The sequence below is a fragment of the Eptatretus burgeri genome, chromosome 9 (genome assembly GCF_056783735.1).
Source record: "Eptatretus burgeri isolate ZD-2024b chromosome 9, Ebu_testis_v1, whole genome shotgun sequence".
Lineage (NCBI taxonomy): Eukaryota > Metazoa > Chordata > Myxini > Myxiniformes > Myxinidae > Eptatretus > Eptatretus burgeri.
This window is the reverse complement of record NC_140969.1, coordinates 85,926,324-85,948,512: the sequence shown is the minus strand read 5'-3', so window position 1 is coordinate 85,948,512 and position 22,189 is coordinate 85,926,324. Positions and strand designations below refer to the sequence as shown.

At 36.2% G+C, this 22,189-nt stretch overlaps 1 protein-coding gene across 3 annotated transcripts in view; it reads left to right on the top strand.

The window, feature by feature from the left end:
* The window catches only part of LOC147020528 (choline/ethanolamine transporter flvcr2a-like), a 128,986-nt gene extending 107,678 nt beyond the window's left edge, over positions 1-21,308 (top strand). For all 3 annotated transcript variants that reach the window (XM_085895966.1, XM_085895964.1, XM_085895965.1), the window contains one exon: positions 20,576-21,308. In XM_085895966.1, the coding sequence (XP_085752092.1) occupies positions 20,576-20,632 (57 nt within the window). In that variant the 3' untranslated portion in view covers positions 20,633-21,308. The remainder of the gene's footprint in view (positions 1-20,575) is intronic.
* Positions 21,309-22,189: the final 881 nt, after the last annotated feature.

Below are 22,189 nucleotides of genomic sequence, written 5' to 3'. Positions count from 1 at the left end.
ATTCTTTTAGATTTACACCAAAAATGAATTACTTTACAAGATTGATTAGAGAAATGAATGTAAAGTATGAGGGTGATAACACATCTTTCCTTACAAGGGAAGAAACTGAACGTATAAGAGAAATGTTCAAAGGATTGTTGTTGTATATTATTCATGGATGTAATTTTCAGGGAAATATCAACACAAGATATTGTATAAATAAAATAATGGATTATCTTGAAATTAAACCTGAACTTAGGATAAAATATAGAGTTTCTAAAAAAGCCAATAATAAATTAAATAACCTGTTTTTCAAATATATAAATGAATGATTTTTTACCTATTTGGGAAAATAAGATAAAATTTAACAACCATAAAAATCTCCCAAATTCATTAAGATGTCTCATAGTTGGTTCAAGTGGATGTGGAAAAACCTGCTTACTTTTAAAAATGCTCCTCACTCCCAACTTTTTAGATTATGATAATTTAATAATTTTCACAAAGTCGAGTTTTCAACCAGAGTATCAACTACTCTCACAAGGTTTTAATGCTGGTCTTCAAAAAGAAGATATAATCGGTTTATTTAAACGCCAAAAAAACCTAAATGATTATAACATTGAAGATATAATTCAACTATTTTGTGATACACAGAGATGTAAAAAGAAATCAAATCCTATAACTTGTATTCTTAGTGATAATACGGATGATATACCGTCTCCCAAGATTTGGATAAATCAAAAAAGAACCTCGTTATCTTTGATGATTGTGTTAATGAGAGAAACCAAACGGTAATGGACAGCTACTACACAAGAGGGAGACATTCTTCTTGTAATTGTATTTATCTTAGTCAATCGTACTTTCAACTTCCTCGTCGTTCCATCAGAAACAATGCTAATACTTTTATTTTATTCAAGTTAAATTCAATAGATATCAATAATTTTTGGAGAGATAATTGTTCTACATTATGTAGTAAAAATAAATTTGAGGATTACATGAAGCACACGACTGAAAAATATAAATATATTGTTGTGAAACAAGATGAGATATTAAGGGATATATTTTTTGTTTTATAAACAATTACATATATAAATGACAACTATTATTATAAATCTTGTGGGTAAATCTGCTTCTGGAAAAAACTTTCATAAATCAAGGTTCTTGTGTAGTACAAATGAGAATATTGTAAATTTACTTAAAAAACACCCCGTGATACGCATTGTATCAACAACAACTAGAGCAATAAGACCTGGAGAAGTAAAAGGTGAAGATTATCACTATATTTCAGTGGAGGAACATATGCGATTGAGGAATGAAGGTCAAATGTTTGAGGAGGTTTCTCTTGGTACAACAAAATATTCACATTGTAAGAGTGAGTTAAGGAAACTAAAATCTGGTGGTGTTGGGATATTAGAAACTAATCCAGAAGGAACGAGACAAATTATTAAACATCTGAGTGGAGTGAAGATTTTATCATACGGTTTTGATGTTGATGAAGAAACTCAACGCAAACGTATGAAAAGCAGAGATGCAAGTATTAGTGAAGAAGAAATTACAACTCGCATTAATGTTAATAAAGAATTTGATGAAATATTTAAAGAAAAGGATTTATTTGAACACATCTACTTGAATGATGAAGAAAAGGAAAATTTCCCTGTTGATCTTTACAATTCATTAAATGATATTTTACAATAAATAAATGGATGTAAAAGAAAGAGCAAGAAGATTTAAGGAACATCAAGAGTTGGTTTCAAAAGTTGTAAAACAACAGGAAGACATAAAGAAGAAACGCAGACAGAAACTAACGGGCGAAGAAGCATTTGAAAGAAAACAAGAGAAATTTTTTAAACCACTTTTAAAAACTTCCCAAGAAAAAATGAAAGATGTTTCCACAGTTCCCACAGTAGAATATACTCCCAGAAAGCTCCAAATGTTAAAAGATTTCAGTCAAATGACAGAGGAAGAATTAGAGCATATTGGAGAATTAGAACATGATGAAGGTTTATTTCAACAACTGGAAGAGATTAATCAACCCCCTGATTATATTGTGAATGCTGTTCAAAACAATGAATATTCAGCGGATTCAAAAACCAAAGCAGGACTCATTCCAACAGAACAACCAGCAATATTTCATCTTGTTCAAGAAAAGGTATTGATATTTAATGATGAATTAAGGTTCTTAAGTTCTGCTCAACCTCCTGTTAAACTAACTCCGAGATTAATGTTTCTTCTCACAAAAGATGGAAGACAAGGTTCAACTGTGAAGGATGAATCAAAGTATATTGATAAACCATTGGATATGGAAAATAATGATGATAGAGTATATATTGATTTGCTGAACACTCTAAATTATAAGGTTATTCTTTCTGGTAAAAGTAGGAAGAATGAGAAGGAGAAACACATTATTCAGGCTTTAAGTATCCTTGGTTCAGGTGTTAGTTTTCTTCCAAATGACCCATCGCAATTAGTTAATAGACTGTTATTGTTGTTAGGCAGTCAGAAGGCTGGAAATAACAATTGTTTTAATGAAGCATCAGCCATTTTAGACCAGTTGATGAACATGAAAATAATTAATAAATATCAATATAAAGACATTTTATCTCATATTAAATAAGATGAGAAGCACAATCCTTAGTTTCAATTTCACAACAAGCGACCACACATCTTCATTCCCATACCCACTACAACTTGACACAACAAAAGAATATGAGGCATCTTTATTGTCCATGGAAACTTATAATACCTTATTTAATATAACTGATAAAAATGACAAGTTTAGTTATAATCCCGGAAGTGGATACAAAACGATAACAGTCTCACCCGGAGCATTTGAGATTTCTCAAATATCTTCCGAAATTGCTCGTCTTATGAAAGAACAGGGTGATGAACCAAAAAATATTGTTATAAACATTCAAAAACATACTTCAAAATCAACGATTAAAGTTAAAAATAACTACAAGGTTGATTTCACAATTGATAATTCATTTAGAGAGTTATTGGGTTTCTCCTCAAAAAGATTGAAACTAATGGGACGTTTTACAGTGATAATGTCATTCAAATATCCTCAGGAATAAATTCGGTGTTAATTCACTGTGATTTGATTGATGGTGCTTATAATGATGGAAAAAAAACAAATACAATATTTTCATTCAGTGCATACTCAACCCCAATTGGTTATAAATTCAATATGGAACCCAAAAATTTGGTTTATCTACCTGTGTCAGGAAAAACCATACACAGAGTAAATTTTAGGATAACTGACCAAGATAATCGTGTGATTTCTTTTAATGGAGAAGTTATATCTATCAGAATTCACCTACGTGAAGTTTTCCAATAAATAAATACGATGGTTATTGTGAGGAAACACGAGTTGGGAAAATATAAAATAATTACAGGGGATGGGATGTTCCTTTCCCCATACTACAAGGGTGAAGGTATGTATCTTGGTAGAGGATACTATAAACCTAAGAGACAAAGGGGTGTTGGACATCAATTTAGAGGAGATGGGATAATTGATACTCTCATGGGTATTGGTTCAACTATTCTTAAACATAAAGATCTAATTGGTTCAACTGCTTCTGCTGTGGGAAATGTAGCAGGTGCTGTAAAGAGTATAAAAGATGCTCAGAAGGAATCTCATAAATTACAAGCAATAAAAGAAATTAAGAAAGGCAAAACTCAGTTGTCCCCCAAGAACGACAGAAAATAATTCAAATACTTGGATCAGGGTTTCAAAAGTTTTAACATCTTTTTTCCTAAATAAATACAAGTATGGAAGCAATTGATAGTATCTATGATTTGGATGATACTATTATTATCTCAAACTCCACTAAAAAGAAGATTACTTCAAGGTAAATGCAATAACTGGAACAGACTGGAATACGAATGGTACAAAAAGTTTTGAAATAAATAATCAACAAACCTATTTGAATCTCTCCGAAAGTTTCTTGTTGTGTAAATTTAAATTCACTAAAGCTGGGAATAACACAAACGCTACACTTGTAAATGATTTCTTCTGGAAAATGTTTGATAGTGTGCGTTTGTATATTGGAACACAAGAAGTTGAAGCGGTTGATTATCTCTCTGCTGTATCTGAAATGATAAAATTTACACTCTATACATTCAGTGATAGAATGGGAAAGGGGTCTGTCGAAGGTTTTATTCCTGATATGTCAACGGGAACAAACACAGACCCTGGATATATTCAAAGGAAAGGAGCGTATAATGATGATACAAAAGCAGAAAATAGTTTTACTGTGGCGGTTCCTCTTAAAGGTATATTTGGATTTTGTGATCATGATAAAGTTCTGTATGGTCTTAAAATTAGATTTCAACTACAAAGGAATGATAATGAAAATCGATTGCTTTTTGGTGTTGCTAGTGCTTTTGGTGAACAGAATAAATTTGTGATTGAGGAGATGAGTTGGTATATCAGTGAATATACTCCTAATCTTAAAACAGAAGAGATGTTGAATCGAAGACTTAACTCAAAGAAACCACTCAGTGTATCATACCTCAAAAGAAGATGTCAACACGTTAAACTCAATCAAACTACTTACACGTGGAATTTGGGTGTTCTGGAAGGAAAGCCACGATATCTGTGGATCATTTTTAAAAAGCCAGATGGTGATACTGCGACTGATAAGAATAATGCATTGAGTGATAATGCTAAGGTGAAACAACTTCGCGTTTCTCTAGATGGAACATTTTATCCACGAGATAGATTGGAAATTAATTGGGAAAAAATGATTTTGCTGAAGCATACAAGTCTTACCAAAAGGTGTGTGAAAGTAATGGAAATAAAGAACCTATTTTGGATATGACAGCATTTAAAAGTTTGTATACAATCTATGCGTTTGACCTGAGCGCGCAAAAGGAAACTATAAAGTCTAATCGAGTGGATACTTCCCTATACATTGAAAGAGGAGAGAGTGAAGAAGTTGATACATATTGTTTGCTTTTGGAAGAAACAGAATTGCAGATTAATACAGATAATGGTGTGATGATTAGCCTCACATAATTTTTTGTTAAATAAATGAGTGGCAAAGTACCAACTGGGGTATATGTTAATCAAATCAATCTTCATAAACTATCATCTTGTGTTCAAAATCAAAAGCCTTGTACGATTAACGTTAATACAATTCAGAGAAAAGGAGCAGTAAGAATTGATGTTTTGCTCACAAGAGAACAGGTTAAAATCTTGAATGACACTGGCTCACTTAAAATTAAAATGACAAAACCAATGTTGAAAAAATATTCAATAAGAGAGACGAGTGGAGGATTTCTCCCATTTCTAATTCCTTTATTTGCTGGTTTAAGTGCGGTTGGAGCATTGACGGGTGGTATTTCAACAGCTGTGAAAACTGCCAACGAAAGGAAGGCTCAACTCCAGGCTCAAAAAGAATTGGAAAGACATAACAAAGAGTTGGAGAAACAAATTAGTGGAAGTGGCGTAATTGTAGATTTTGCTGAAAAACTTGAAGGTCTGCCTGATAAAGCGAGATTGTTAGTTGGAGATATGCTTTCTTCTATTGCACAAGCAGGTGTAAAATTAACGAAAAGAGGTAATGGATTATATCTTTCTAATAAATAAATGAGCATTGATGAGTGGTTGGAAAAATTTGGAAAGAATACAACATCAAATTTACAACTTGTCAAATATTGTAAGAAATTAAAAATTCATAATGTGGTTATTTGTATGAGAGATGAATTAACAAATGTGCCGAAACATACAAAGAATATTATTATGAACTTAGAAGATAATAATGGGAACGGTTCTCATTGGGTTTGTATTTTTAATAGTCAAGACAAATATTATTTTGATAGTTTTGGCCTTCCACCACCTGTTGAAGTTATAAAATTCTTACAGAATGGTGTTTATCAAACATTTCAAGTCCAAGAATTAAATTCCAAGTGTTGTGGTCAATTATGTCTATATGTGTTATTTCAACTCAACAAAAATAAAAATTTTTATGATATTATTTTTAATCTAATATAAATGACTTATGTTGGTAAAGATGGTTCTATCTTTGGTGTATCTCAAGAACTGGATATTGATTTATCAAATTATTATACAAAGGCACAGGCTGAACGACATAAATATAATATAACCAAAAATATTAACATGAAAAATGCTTTTAAATTAAAAAATTATCCAAACCCGACTGACGCGAATGACTTGGTGAGATTAAGCAATTTATCACAATATATATCCTTAAATAAAACGGCTGTGTATTCCAAAGATACAGAAGTGTTGATATTATCTCCAGGTCATACAGAATTCACAGTTCGAATTAAAATAAATTTTTATAAAGAAGGGCGTATCGTTTGTATGAGAATAGAACAATGGGGGTATGATATGAATGATTTTGGGTATAATTGGTCATTTAAAATTAACCTCGAAGACCTGGAACAATTAAATCAGTCTCGTAAGGAAGAATATTATCCACTTGGTATCGAGAATGAGTTTTGTGGGTCCACGATTAGTAAAGAACAAATAAAAGAATTTAATAAGGGTAAATATAATAATGGTTTTGCCCTTGTTTATCTCATGAAAACAGAAAAAAACAGGATTATATATAATAAGTAAGGAAATACAAAATGATTTAACTATGGGAAGATGGGGAGATGTTTCGTGCCATAATATTATTCTAACATATATTTCTAATACATAAATGACAGCAAGAAGGCTTCAAGAAAATTATCATTTCTGTGTCCAAGCATACCTTCAAGAAAAGGGTATTCGGTATTTTAATAAATATGTTCTAAAACATAAGAATGAGGTATTTTCAATAAAAGATTGGCATTATGCTGATGTTGATAAACCGACAACTTTAGATTTAATTAGAATGTTAAATAATGAAAAAATTATAAAGTTAAGAAAAGGTAAGGCTCTTTTAGAAATTCAAAAGAAATTTTATTGGTTTCCTGTTGTAAAAAAAAATTATTTTCGATGCAGGAATAACAAGAAATCCTGATGAATATATGTATAATATTCTATGGGGTGTAAACGATTCAAGGATAGTAAGGGATGAGGAAGGAGTTGAAGAAGAGAGGGAAGAGGAGGAAAAGGAGAATGAGGAGAAGGAGAAGAAAGAGAAGGAGGAAAAGGAGAAGAAAGAGAAGGAGGAAAGAGAGAAGCGAGAGAAGGAGGAGAGGGAGAAGAAAGAGAGGGAGGAAAAGGAGAAGAAAGAGAAGGAGGAAAAAGAGAAGAGAGAGAAGGAGGAGAGGGAGAAGAAAGAGAAGGAGGAAAAAGAGAAGAGAGAGAGGGAGGAGAGGGAGGAAAGAGCGAGACAAAATAAATATCAAAATATGGAAACCAGTGAGATTCAAAAAAGATTGGCGGTATTACAGAAAATAACTCAACCCACCGAGGAGGAAAACAAAGAATTGACAAGTCTATTTGCAATATTTTCTTCAAGACTATTGACATCGTCAAGCTATTCATTTTAATTCAAGTTTTTTCTTAAATAAATGGAGGAGAGAGTGAAGGCATTTCTTAGGATTCTTTATGTTTTAAAAATTAAGATTCAAATGTGCATGTTGGAAACTAAAAAGGTTTTTGCACTCTGCAGGACTTTTTCACATAAATAAATGAGTTATTGTCTCAAATGTAAAAAGAAAACTAATACGAAAAATATTTCATATATTAAAAGTAAAAATAACAGGGTTATCCAAAAAGGTATATGTTCGGTGTGTGGTTCAAAAAAATCAATTTATCTCCAAACACAAACTCGGAGGAGATATACAAAAGTTTTTATCAGGAAGTAAATTTACAACTAATGGAATACCAGGGGAATTACATCTTCCAGGGTATTCTTTCTGTGGTCCAGGCACAAACTTGGATAAAAGATTAGATGAGGCAGACAATCCTAAATCCTGGAGTCAGCCTATCAATAGAGTTGATGAAGTGTGCATGAGACACGATATTGATTATGGGAATACCACAACGTTGGAAGAAAAGCATGAAGCCGATAGAGAAATGTTGTATAATTTGTCTCTGATACAAAATCCAACCTTGAGAGAAAAAGTTGATCGGTTCATTGTGAAGAAGATGATCAGTGCTAAATTGAAACTTGGACTTGGAAATTCAAAAACTTGTAAGCTCTAATGATGTCATTAAGACTGAAGAGCAATTAGCTGATGAATTACATAAACCAATATTCACAAAGTTTCAGAGAAGGAAAGTTTATTCCAAGGAAGTAGATTATATCTGGTCTGCTGATTTGATTGAACTCAATAATGATAAGGGGTACAAGTATGCTTTAACCGTTATTGATTTGAGGAGTAGATATGTGTGGGTTGTCCCTTTAAAAAACAAAACAGGTAATACTCTTATGTTAGCTTTTCAACAGATATTTAATAAAAGTAAGAGAAAACCTAAAAAATTGTGGACTGATGAGGGTAGAGAGTTTTATAACAAGACATTTATGAATTTTCTAAAAAATAACAGTATTACATTATACAGTACCTTTAATGAAGGGAAGGCAGTTGTTGTTGAACGTTTTAATCGTACCTTAAAAGAGAGACTATATAAAAAATTCACACAACTCGGTTCACAACAATGGTCATCTTTTATTCAGGATATTGTGGATAAGTATAATGACACGATTCACACGGCAACAAATATGAAACCATCAGAAACATTTACAAAATTAAAATATGAAAAAGAGATTAATGTCAGAAAACCTAAGTTCAAAGTTGGTGATATCGTAAGAATATATAGGTGGAAATCTCATTTTGAAAAAGGTTATACGAAAAGATGGACCAACGAGCTTTTTAAAATTGTTGATGTAATAGATACGGTTCCTTGGACTTATAAGATATATGATTTGGAAGGGGAAGAGATTTTTGGTTCATTTTATTCACAGGAATTACAAAAGACAAAGATAAATTGAAATTTTTTGACTCCGCCCCTTTTTGACTCCACCCACACAAGCCCCACCCACACAAACCCCGCCCACACAAACCCCACCACACACAAGCCCCCCCCCACATAAACCCCTCCCACACAAACCCCACACAAACCCCACCACACACAAGCCCCCCCCCACATAAACCCCTCCCACACAAACCCCACACAAACCCCACCACACACAAACCCCACACAAGCTCCAATAAATTGAAATTTTTTGACTCCGCCCCTTTTTGACTCCACCCACACAAGCCCCACCCACACAAACCCCGCCCACACAAGCCCCACACAAACCCCACCACACACAAACCCCACACAAGCTCCACACAAGCTCCACACAAGCTCCACACAAGCTCCACACACACACAAGCTCCACCCATATTCACATAATTAGTGATTAGTTAATTAGTTCCCCCACACACAACATGTTTATTTAATTAAAAAATTATCCACCCATCCACACAAGCTCCACTCATCCACCCATCCACCCATCTCTCCACCCATCCATTGATCCACACAAACCTCATCCACATTCGCCCCTCCCACATAAACCCCTGCCCACATAAACCCTGCCCACATCAACCCCTCCCACATAAGTCCTGTCTACACAAGCTCCACACAAAAACTCCACACACATAGACACACATAGACACACGTGTCTCACCATTGGTTTAATTCATTCGAGATCAGAGACCAGTCATTATAAATCATTGATCTCTTCAATAAGAGCAGAGAGAGGTAGGTAGGAAGACAGACACACACACGTGTCTCACCATTGGTTTAATTCCTTCGAGATGATAGGACGTGATAAGACTTCGTGCCACTCATTGAAAATGTCTTTCAATTCTCTTCTAAAATCATTGATCTCTTCAATAAGAGTATTAATTTCATGAACCACGTCGTGATACGTAAACTCAATTTCTTCCAATGCCCTGTCAGGGAAAATATATATATATATATATATATATATATATATATATATATATATATATATATATATATATATACATATATATACATATATATATCAGAATTATCATGATTTAATTAATAATCATTTGCTTCATCGTTCAAAGAGAAAACCAAACAAACTTACCAACTCTGTAGTAAGCTTTTGCCTTCATCGGAAGAGAGATCATCCATGTCTCAGTTGTAAAAATGAAAATCCCGTCTGGCAGAAACTTTGTCTGGTGAATCACTTATAAGGCTACAATGAGAAAATTCCCTAAGCATTGGGTGCGGCCACAGGAAATGACAGCTTGGAAAATAACTGGGCGATTGTATGAATCATTTACAAAACATACTTAAAATGGTTTTGATTCAAATGTTTTCAGTTCGTGTTCTGAGATAAAATATAAACACGAGACCTTGTCTCACAGAATAGTTCCTATTTTTTCACAGCATGACTGTCTAAAACCACACAGCACGACCGTGTCAAAAAAAATTCCTCATTTTCACGGCATGAACTGAAAACATTTGAAACAAAACTTTTTTTATGGCGTGGTTTATACACAAAAATGATTTGCAACTCGGGCGGTGGTCAGATGAGATCATTAAGAGAAGTTTATCATTTCGTAATGGCACAAAAGGGGTATCTTCAAAAATATAAAGATTCAAATGTTTTGTTTGTCAATATTTTAGATGGGGATTATTGTGCAAAGAAAATTAAACTATTGAAGGAATTTGAGAATGAACAAATCTTTATAGGTTCAATGAGTGAGCTGTTCAACCCCCAGGTGTTCAATTCAATGAGGTTCAACCTCCAAGTTAAAAGGGGAGACAAATAAATATACCTTGGGATAGCCTGGTTATATATATACAAAGCCTGGTGTTGGCTTAGTGGTTAGGGTGGCGGCTTGGGATCCCAGTGTCCCGAGTTCGAATCCCGCTCAGCTGCTGAATTAACACCAGGGGGTTGACTCAGCCTGTCATCCTTCCGAGGTCGGCGAAATGAGTACCAGTATACTGGTCCCGGTGTATGCCCCGGTTAGAATAGGTGTACCATATCCCTGTGTTGTAAGAGGCGTCCAGGAAGGGCATCCGACCATAAAACATTGCCTCACAAAAAGCCCCTGCACAGCAGGGAAAAACGGATAAAAAGGGGGTTTATTTTTAGGGAAAAAAAAAGGGAATCGCTGAAAATCCCCCATTCATTTACATGGGGAAAAGTGAGCTAGAACCAGTATATTCACCCTACTGTTATTGTTATTATTATTGTGACAAAAAGTCTTTTTTTTGCATTTAAAACTTTTAAAATTCATAGTGTGTACATACACATGTACAGAGTGCAGAGTAAGTACATTCCAATGAGGTATAAAACGAGAAGTAGAAAGAGGCCAGGGTGGTTGAATAGTGAGATAAGGAACGCTATTAAGGAGAAGCAGGAGGCATTTATTAGGTTTAAAACAACAGGACTAGAGTTTGATTTATATCACTATCAGAGTAAACAGGGGCAAGTTAAGAAAATAACTCAGCAAGCCAAAAGAGAGGATGAGAAGTGCATGGCTAAGAATATTAAGCATAATAGCAAGGCTTTCTTTAAGTATATCACGGGAAAAGAACAGGTTAGGACCAGTGTGGGCCCATTGAGGAATAGCACAGGGAGGCTGGTTAGGCCTTAGTTATTTTATAACTTGGTTTACGCAGTTCTTCAGCTAAAATGTAGGGTCGGTTGGTCAAAATATAAATATAAATATAATTTCAATTTTCAGAAATTATATATTTTTATGATTTGTTTTCGGATGTTCCATGGAAAATACAAGGGTAGGTGGGGGGGGGGGAATAAATATAAATCCCAGACCAGGAGGATCCAACAAGACATTGAAGATGGAAGACCATTCAAATGCAGGATGCGCATGTTCACTGTATCATCTGATGTGAAAAACAATAAAGAAGGATTAAAACTTGTTTCTACAATATAGTCTGGCATGTTTTTCTTATATAAACCTGTTGGATAATCAAACAAATGGAAACAATGCTGAGAAAATTACTGTCAAAGTCGTAGGTGTGTGCGTGCACACCAGTGCATAGTGCTGGATATTATTTAAAAAGGCGTCTACTAGGAGTCAACACGCTCAAAACAGTCAATCAGAGCCATAACCAGCTCTTACTTTTCAGTGGTAATCTGATCGGACGGTCTCCCCATCCCCATGAGCACATCAAAGGCTGATTTCTGGTCCGTTGAAGGCTGAATATCAGCATCTCGCAGGGAAACTTTGACGTACTTGGCAACAAAATCTTTCAATACGAACAGCGGTGTACAACTTTTGACAGAAACAAAATCGGCACGATCGAGAGTAGCCTGCGAATCATCCCTGCTGCTGCACTGAATTGATGCAATCGTTCGGCCAGAATATTCGTCGTCAAGATGTTGCGTGATTAAATCACCAATAGTCACTCAAATTTATACTGCTGACATACTTCTTAACAATCACTTTCGCCCCAGAAACCACAGTCAATCTGAACCATGCTGGCCACTGCTCAGACGCCATGACCGAAGACTACTGTGCAGATCTACTGCGCAGTTTGGTAAAAGGGGACTCGGCATTTTGGTGCGCGCACGTTTTTTGGTGCAGATGACACAAAGCTTGGAGGTAAGGTGGATAGCAGAGGGGGTGGTGAACAGATACAAGAGAGTATGGAAACTTGCATAGATTGGGCAAAAGATTGGCAGATGGAATTTAACCTGAGCAAGTGCAAGGTGTTGGGGATAGGAAAGAATAATGAAAATAGAGATCATAGGAAGCAGGGGATAATTTTGGAGCGTGTCACACAGAAGGAGGATCTGGGGGTGGTAATAGATACGGGAGGTAAGCAGGCAGTACAGTGCCACACAGCAAAAGGTAAAGCAAATTGGGTTTTAGGTTGTATTCGGAGAGGGATCATTTATAAATTAAAAGAGGTGGTGTTAACACTGTACAGGAATTTAGTGAGGGCCACATCTAGAATATTGTGTGCAGTTTTGGTAACCACAACTCAGGAAGGACATAGATGACATAGAGAGGGTTCAGCACAGGCCTACTAGATTGACTCCGGCCTAGCTAGACTCAGGTGTGAGGAGCGGCTGAAGGAGACAGGGCTTTATTCACTAGAAAGGAGGCGGTTACGGAGAGATATGATAGAGATGTTTAAGATAATGAAAGGTATGGATAAAATAAGTGGAGATGAATTATTCAACAGAGTAGATAGTGATAGGACCAGGGACCATAGCCTGAGAGAAAAGAAGAGGAGAGTTAAGATGGTAGTAAGGCAGGGGACTTTTACTCAGAGTAGTTAATGCATGGAATGGTCTTCCTGGAAAGGTGGTGGCAGCAGAAAAAGTAGATAAGTTTAAATTAGAATTAGATGAGTACCTGGAAGTTATGGAGATAGAGGGGTATGGGGATGTTGATAAGACTTTTAGGTAGATTAAGCATTGATGGGTGATTGTGTGCATGTGTATGGAGTGCTGTTGGTGGGAGTCTTGTCAAGGGGGGTTGTATGTTTTTAACCAAGCCCTTGCCCCTCCCTGAGGGGAAGAAAAAAAAATACAAAAACCACAAAAAAACAATTATTTCATAAATTAAAATCATTTTTTGACATTTTCTTCCTTGGATCTTGTGTCGATAAATTAGTATGGTGTTCATGCAGGCATGATGGACTGAATGGCCTCCACCTGTGTTAGATTTCCTTGTATATTTGGCATCTCTATAATAACATGACATCACCTTGTATCAAAATCTATAATGTCGACAAAAATGGTGTTATCCTGGAATTATATATCCTGCTCCCTCACACCCAACGTACCTTTCTCTTCCTTTATGCCCAATTCCTTGTCATCTGTAAATGTCCTTTCAATGCCTTCATATCCTCACACACTCAAATATAATATCTAAACCTATGTTTCCACCTTCCCTTCTTTTTGACAATTTAATCCTTCTTATTTATCTCCTGTCCCTTTACTTTATGTACATAATATGTAGATAGTCCTGCTTTGTAAATTCGACTCGAAGAAAACAAAGGTTCCATTTAATCCCTAAATTTTATTTTGGACAATATGAAACCATAAATCAGTTTTTCGGTTGTCTAAATTTGAGCCTGGGCTTGCAGAATAATGTACATTGGGGATTTTTGAGGAAATTTTTCTTTCTTGTTTTTTTCCCAACCAAAATCCCCATATTTTCATGCTTTAATGCAATGAATATTAAGATGGCAGCAAGTGTGGTAAGCAAGATGGTGCAACAGCGAATACTTATGTTATTTCTGAACTTGAAACATCAAGTCTATTGAAATTTACATGGAAATAAAGAAAGAACGTCATCACTAATCTCAACACCAAATTAGCGATCTGTGTGGGTGACAAAACAAGTTTTACTTATTTTGCTCTGACAAAGGGTAAGGCTCCAAACGTTAGCTTCTCTTCTATCCACGGTGGATCAATCACCATTTAAGGTATTTCATTTCCTATTTGTTTTGAAAATTACAAACTTGAATTGGATGCGCAGTGTGGTGATTTCCTGTCAAGGTTGCAGCAGAGTCTCGTTTTAGGAACAAAAATATGTTCTATGAAGTCGTCCAGGTTGTATCAATCAAACATTATACGGGGGACATTCCCTTTCATCGCTTCCTTGGGAAAAAAAATAAATGAAATATGGGTGGGTAGAGTTGTAAACATCATCATCATGGAACCTCTCCCTGAAGATGAATAATTTCATTTTGCACTGGCGAGTGTTGCAGGAATTTTTCATTCAAACCAGGCTGCTTTGGACAATCTTTAAAAGAAAATCCTTTTGTTGTTGGATGGGCCACAGTTATTTGTTGTAGTGTGACAGATGACGAAGAATTGGTGTATGTTACACCAAATATGTTGTATCCTGTATTCACCATACCAGGACTCTGCTGTCTGCAAACTTATTTAAAACAAGAGTCCATGTCTTATCTAAAACATGTGCAGTGTCATATAATTTAATGAGACAATTATTGTTTAGTTTTATGAAAATATCAGCTTCTTGAAAAAGTTATTTTTTGGGTTCATCGCAATGAGGCAATACCTTTGATCAATATTTGACAAAAGCTACATTCTGTAAGGTAGTCGGTCAAACCCAATGGTATTTTCTTCTGCATGATCAAAGCGATGAAGGGTATGATCTGACTGTATGGTAACGGTGTAACTCTTGGACACAAAAAACAAGGGAATGCATCAACAGGCCTGCTTGAATCCCTGGCAATAAGAGTGGAATAGTTCAGCCCCTGGAAGGTGGCTCCACATTCTTGGAGAAGAGAGGAACAAAAGTTGAGATGGGCAGTCAACCTGGATTTTTGAAGATTTGCCTTGGAGGGAGGGGGCATGTGCAAGGTGTTACTGGAAGAACGTGTACATCCTGGCGTTGTTGGGGAGGCTTGGAATGCTGAGAAAGCAGTGAAAGGTAATCTAGAGTGGAGGCACTCAAAAAAAAAGCTCAGATGAGCTAAGATCCTCGCCCTCTTAATGATTACGTCATAAAAACGAATATGACGTCATTGTGATGTATCAGGTTTGCAATAAATTATCTGTGCTAATGCCCGGCTTGATTCCCACAAACAAAATTCAAACAGCTTGCCTCGTTTCGGAGATAATGGTATAGGCGATTTCCATTAGCGGCGATACTATGACGTCAACTTTTTTCTAGGAAGAATTTCCAAAATCGGAGATGGTTACTGCCTGCGCGTGGGCTTTCTGCATATACATGGCAAGTTTCACGAAGATCCGATGAAAACTCTGGGTTGTGAAACAAAAAATGTCAAAAAATAGGAATGACATCATAAAAATTGCTATGACATCATAGTGATGTATCATATGTGCGGTAATTAATCTCTGCTAATGCCCTGTTCGATTCCCGCAAACAGAATTCAAAAAGCTTGCCTAGTTTCGGAGATAAATTTTTAGGCGATTTCCATTAGCGGAGATATTTTGACGTCACAACTTTTTTTCTAGGAGGAATTTTCAAAAACGGAGATGGTTATTGTCTATGCAGGGTATTTTTACACATATATATATATATATATATATATATATATATATATATATATATATATATATATATATATATATATATATATATATATATATATATATATATATATATATATATATATATATATATATATATATATATATATATATATATATATATATACATATGTATATATATACATATGTATATATATATATATATATATATATATACATATGTATATATATACATATGTATATATATATATATATATATATATATATATATATATACATATGTATATATATACATATACATACATACATATATATATATATATATATATCTTCTTCTTCTTTCGGCTGCTCCCGTTAGGGGTCGCCACAGCGGATCATCCGTGTGATCCGCATAGTGATTTGGCACAGGTTTTATGCCGGATGCCCTTCCTGACGCAACCCTGGTCGCCTCTTACGACACAGGGATATGGTACACCTATTTTAACCGGGGTATACACCGGCCCAGTATACTGGTCCTCATTTCGCCGACCTCGGAAGGATGACAGGCTGAGTCAACCCCCTGGTGTATTAAGTCAGTGGCCCAACGGGGCTTGAACTCAGGACCTTTTGGATCCCAAGCCGCTGCCCTAACCACTGCGCCAACACACCAGGCTACATACATATATATATATATGTATATATGTATGTATATATATATATATATATATATATATATATGTATATATATATATGTATATATGTATATATATACATATATATATATATATATATATATATATATACATACATATATACATATATATATATATATATATATATATATATACATACATATATATATATATATATATATATATACATATATATATATATATATATATATATATATATATATATATATATATATATATATATATATATATATATATATATATATATATATATATATATATATATATATATATATATATATATATATATATAGATATGCCACGTTTCAGGAAGTCTCAATGAAAACTGTAGGCTGTGAAACAAAAAAGTCCACAAGAAGATTATGAACAACGTGAGTAAGACTTAGAGATCCTCCACGAGGATCTAAAAAGCAGCGAGGCCACCGACCTGTCCTTCGGCCTAATTGTGGGAGAGTCCAATAAGGTTGAAAGCTTTAAATTCCACAGAATTCTGGGGAGAGAGAGGGGAGAGAGAGGGGAGAGAGAGGGGAGAGAGAGGGGAGAGAGAGGGGAGAGAGAGGGGAGAGAGAGGGAGAGAGAGGGGAGAGAGAGGGAGAGAGAGAGAGAGAGAGAGAGAGAGAGAGAGAGAGAGAGAGAGAGAGAGAGAGAGAGAGAGAGAGAGGGAGAGGATGTTGGGGCACCAGCCCATAAGAGTGAGCAATACTTGAATGACGGACAAAGGCCTTATAGACTGTGAGCTCTGATTTTCTAAGGAAAGAAATGGATATTAACAGAAGATCACCTAGTTTAAAGGCCAGCTTTGATAGATGGCCCAGTGGCCCAGAAGAGGTTGTGGTTGTAACTTCTATAGTAAGTCCTATAACTTTAAGAGACTGAACTTCTTTCAGTGTCTAATTATGGAAGTAGATAGCTGGGGGTTAGTTTGATGGTCCTTCTGGAGCAACATTATGAGACTGTGGGGTTTCTCAGGATTGAAAGACATGTTACATTTATTAGACCAGTATCTAATCATTTCCAGATCAGCAGAGTGAGAGACAAAGTTGTTAACTGCCGATCAGTGGGATAGGTGTAAAGCATAACAATGTGTAGGAATCTGCAAAAAGGAAGACAGGTTTTTTTTTTCTGAGAAGCGAAGAGGTCGTCTACATAAATAACGAACACGGCTGAGCTCAAGATTCTGCTTTGGAGCACTGCAGCCTCCACTGGAAGAGGAGAGGATTCTATTCATAGCAATGTCTTGACTATGCTAGTGGACGAAGTCAGAAATCTGGGAATGAAGGTGGCCTTGCATGCCACAGGCAGAGAGCTTGGGGAGCAGTCCACATTGCCAGACTGTGTTGAATACCTTGGATATGTTCAAGGGGATGGTCCTGACCACTTCTTTGATTGAGATCTCAGGCCTCTGGGAATTACTGAGAGGAAAGCAGCAGCATTTCCAGACTTGATTGACTACGACTCAATCCAAAGCACTGGTCAGAGATTGGGTTGTTTAAAAAGAGGAACAATGACAGCACTAGCAATGTTGGATTCCATAAATTTGCTTGGAATTGGAAGCAAGTTTATTGGACTGTAGATGAGAGGATTTGTTTCTGTTCCGTTTTGTTTCCTGACTTCTTGGCAGAGTGAGTTTGCGGGGTGGGGGTGTCAAAGGAGAAGGATAGGCAGAAAATATCAGACAGAAAAGAAGCAACAGAAACAGAGCAGGATTTGATAACATGGCTATTGATGCTACCTGTGCCCGTCACCAAATCCTGGTCGATGTGGACATCCTTGGATGAGGATGAGGAGGTAAAATGGGGACAGAACGGTATGTGTTGGGTTAACGAGATTTGGAGGAAAATAGAGTTTAGACATTTTGCCTTATTTCAGGCAGGGTGCAGAGATGTCATTACAGGTGAGAGAGAATGGAGAGCGAACATACACTGGAGATTAACTTGACAAGACACTACCATTATTTTGAGAAAGTGGACTGGTTGGAGACTTCAACCTTGATATTTGCAAGATTGTGTTTTCTGGCTTGTCTCAGGATCGCCAACGTCGAGAAATTGAGTAATATTTTGATGAATAAAGAGCCATAATTTGTGAAGATTCTGGTCAGTACCTGAACTTTTAAGTTGCATTGACAGTGAATCATGCATTTCTTTCTCATGTTGTAATTTTTTTTAATTTTTTGGGGTCATATTGATTGTCTTAAGCTGCTGTCACACCTTGACGTTTTAGCCAGCGTATGGCAACATATCAAAATGTATGTAAAATGCTGACGTACGCTGAACTATTGATGGTTTTTTCAGTTTTTGGCATATTCATAACGAGTTGGACGTATGCATAACGTATTAGTAACGTACACAGAACGTTTCGATAACAGAAAGATAACTTATACCAACGAATGCTTAGCGTGTTGTTGGCGTTCACAACCTATGCCCAACGATAGTCTAACGTATGCATAGCGCGCGGCAGTGTATCACCGACGATCACATGGCGTAGCCTATTAAAAGGCTGCTGCTCGACGATTAAAATCATAACCGCACTAGACATCGAAGTGTCAAGGCCCTGTCACACCTTGACGTTTTAGCCAGCGTATGCCGACGTACGAAAAATTTGCCGAATATGCTGGCACACGTCGAATACGTTATGGGTAAGTTTTCTATACGTTAACAGCACGCTGAAGCACGCTGGCATACGTCGTAGTGTGCCGAGCATGTCAACAAATTTTAAGCATGCTCAAAATTTTTAGACGTATGCCAGCGTATGATGCACACGTTCTGCATACGCTGGCCATAAGTTGTAGGCACGTTATGTGATTGTTGACACACGTCAACACATGTTACTTGTAAGTTACTCATAAGTCGAAACACGTCAAGGTAATGTTTAGCGTACCCGAAACTTATTTCTAACCTATGAGTAACGTGCTTTGAACCTATGTGTAAAGTATCTCCAACACATATTGACGTATGTTGATGTATTTGACGTCTTCCGGATGACCACAGAACTTACTGAACGTGTTACTAACTTATAGCTACCGTATAATGGCGTATTGGCAGCGTTTAGGGGAATTGGTATATAAAATAGGCTTCACACAGGAGGAACCCATCAGTGTCCCAGACTCCATGGTTTTTTTTTTTCTTCTTTTTTTTCTTCTTCGGTATGACGGTGATGTTGACACTTCGATTTCTAGTGCGGTTATGATTTAAATCGTTGAGCGGCAGCCTATTAATTATATTATATTATAACCACACTAGAAATCGAAGTGTCAACATCACCGTCATACCGAAAAAATAAAAATAAAAAAACCATGGAGTCTGGAACACTGACGCTAAACATTACCTCGACGCGTTTCGATTTATGAGTAACTTACAAGTAACGTGTGTCGACGTGTGTCAACGATCGCATAACGTGCCTACAACTTATGGTCAGCGTATGCGGAACGTGCGAGTCATACGCTGGCATACGTCGAAAAATTTTGAGCATGTTAAAATTGTCGACGAGCTCGGCGTATAACGAGGTATGCCAGCATGCTTCAGTGTGCTCTTAATGTATACAAAACTTACCCATAACATATTCGACGTGTGCCAGCGTTTTAGACAATTTTTTCATACGTCGGCATACGCTGGCTAAATCGTCAAGGTGTGACAGCGGCTTTACTAGTGTAGAGGAGGTAAAAATATTCCTCAAACACAAAGTCAGTGGCATGTCGATGTATCATGACAAAATCATATCATAAAACACAATGACAAAATTTAGTTATACTTCAGGCCTACAAATCAAGGCTGACACAGAACCCTTTAGAATAGACCATACTTGAAAATCCACAGCACTTTGTGGAGCTCACACCAAGTTTGCAAACACGTTAGATGTCTTGCTGTCTCTTGCACCACATCTTGGAACACAGAAATCAACATTTTCTTTTTATAAAGCCATTGTATCACATGCCAAGTTATCGTGTTTTTCTGAAAACTGTCAAAAGTTCATGTCTTGTGTACAAATCAAATACATTATGATTTGCAGATCCAAGAGATGCAAAATACGGCCGGAAAGAAGTCAGAAGAAAGTGCGTATTGTTGAATCCACAGGAAGAGGACCAGCGTTTCATTTTATGATAGACTGTCCGATGCATGCAAACTGTCCTTTTCATATATTTATTTCACCTTTGATTATGTTTGTGGGGAGCACAATTTATTTTGATGTTACTGTAAAAAAAGTATACTTGAAGGCAATGCGGATAAAATATTTTTCAGGGTTAATGGTTAAATATATATATATATATATATATATATATATATATATATATATATATATATATATATATATATATATATATATATATATATATATTACAATACTGATTCATCACAGGGTTTTATAAACATACCTGCAGATCATACTTCCACTTAATGTCAGTATCGAGTTGATTAGAGCAGGGTTAAAAGGAAGTGAACCCTGCACTCATCGCTTCTATGCAACAAATTGAGCTGCATGATTGTAGGTCCATCTTTTGATTTGTGGTCTGGACTAGTTGAGACTCTTTGTCTCCAAGTACTTACAGACTTGTGTAATGTTTTCCATTCTTATCACATGTCTGGCAGCCATGCACACTAGTTGAGTTCTGTTTCGCATTCTCATCTGAACCAGTGACTCATGGTGCTTGGAAACCTGTTTCAAATCCTATGCACTACATGTATTTGTCCATTGTCAACTAATATCCTTGTAATTCACATTAAAATACACTGATGTATTGAAATTTGTTTGTTCTGCAAGTGATTTATGTCCGTTTTCCAACATAAGTCATTGATTCATGTAAAAAAAAAAAATTACATCTCTGGTCTGAGTGCTGAATGAGTTAGACGCAAACTGTTATGACACTCGTGTAAAGATTTGGAGTGCCCCTATACTTAGATGGTCCACATTAGAGCGAGCAATAACATTTTAATTGCAAACTGAACTCTCCAAGAAAAAGCATTTCAGCAAAGAAGAAACATGATCCTTTTTCATCCATGGTCAGGGTGAAGTTATGCGGGTTGATATGAACATGGGAGTGCATCAGTAAAAGTATGACGTGGCTGTATGCAGTTTATACAATCTACTTCCACAATAAACCACTGGAAGAGGTCACCTCACCGTCGGTCACAACCTTTCCTGGGTAGATCATATATCCAAGCTGGCCTCCAAGGACAGCCACAGACTGGACATCCTCAATCACACCCAATCTTTCCTTGGTAAATCAAAAATACTAATCAACCTGAGAGGCGTTTGTCTGAAGCTCGATGGAATACTGCTCTGCCATACTAGGCCAGTCTGTGTCCTTGCTTCAAACCTCTGTCTCCTGGATTCTGTGGAAAACAAACTATCATTATAAGCATCTCCTATGAAGATACCGGAGCACAAGACATGCCGATCTTCCATGGTAGACAGGTTTGTGGTCTCCATATTTACTACCTCTTTTCCATTGTTTCTGCCTCTTTCAATCCTCCCTAGTTTCTCAAGGGTGTCTGTGCTCTTCCTGTAAACCTCACTTGTTAAGCTCATAAAATCCAGATTTACTGAACACCAATACTCCTTTGTTCCTCTTTTCTCTTGCCATTCCTAAGGCGCTGAAATCCCTATCTTCCCTCTCGCGCTTCT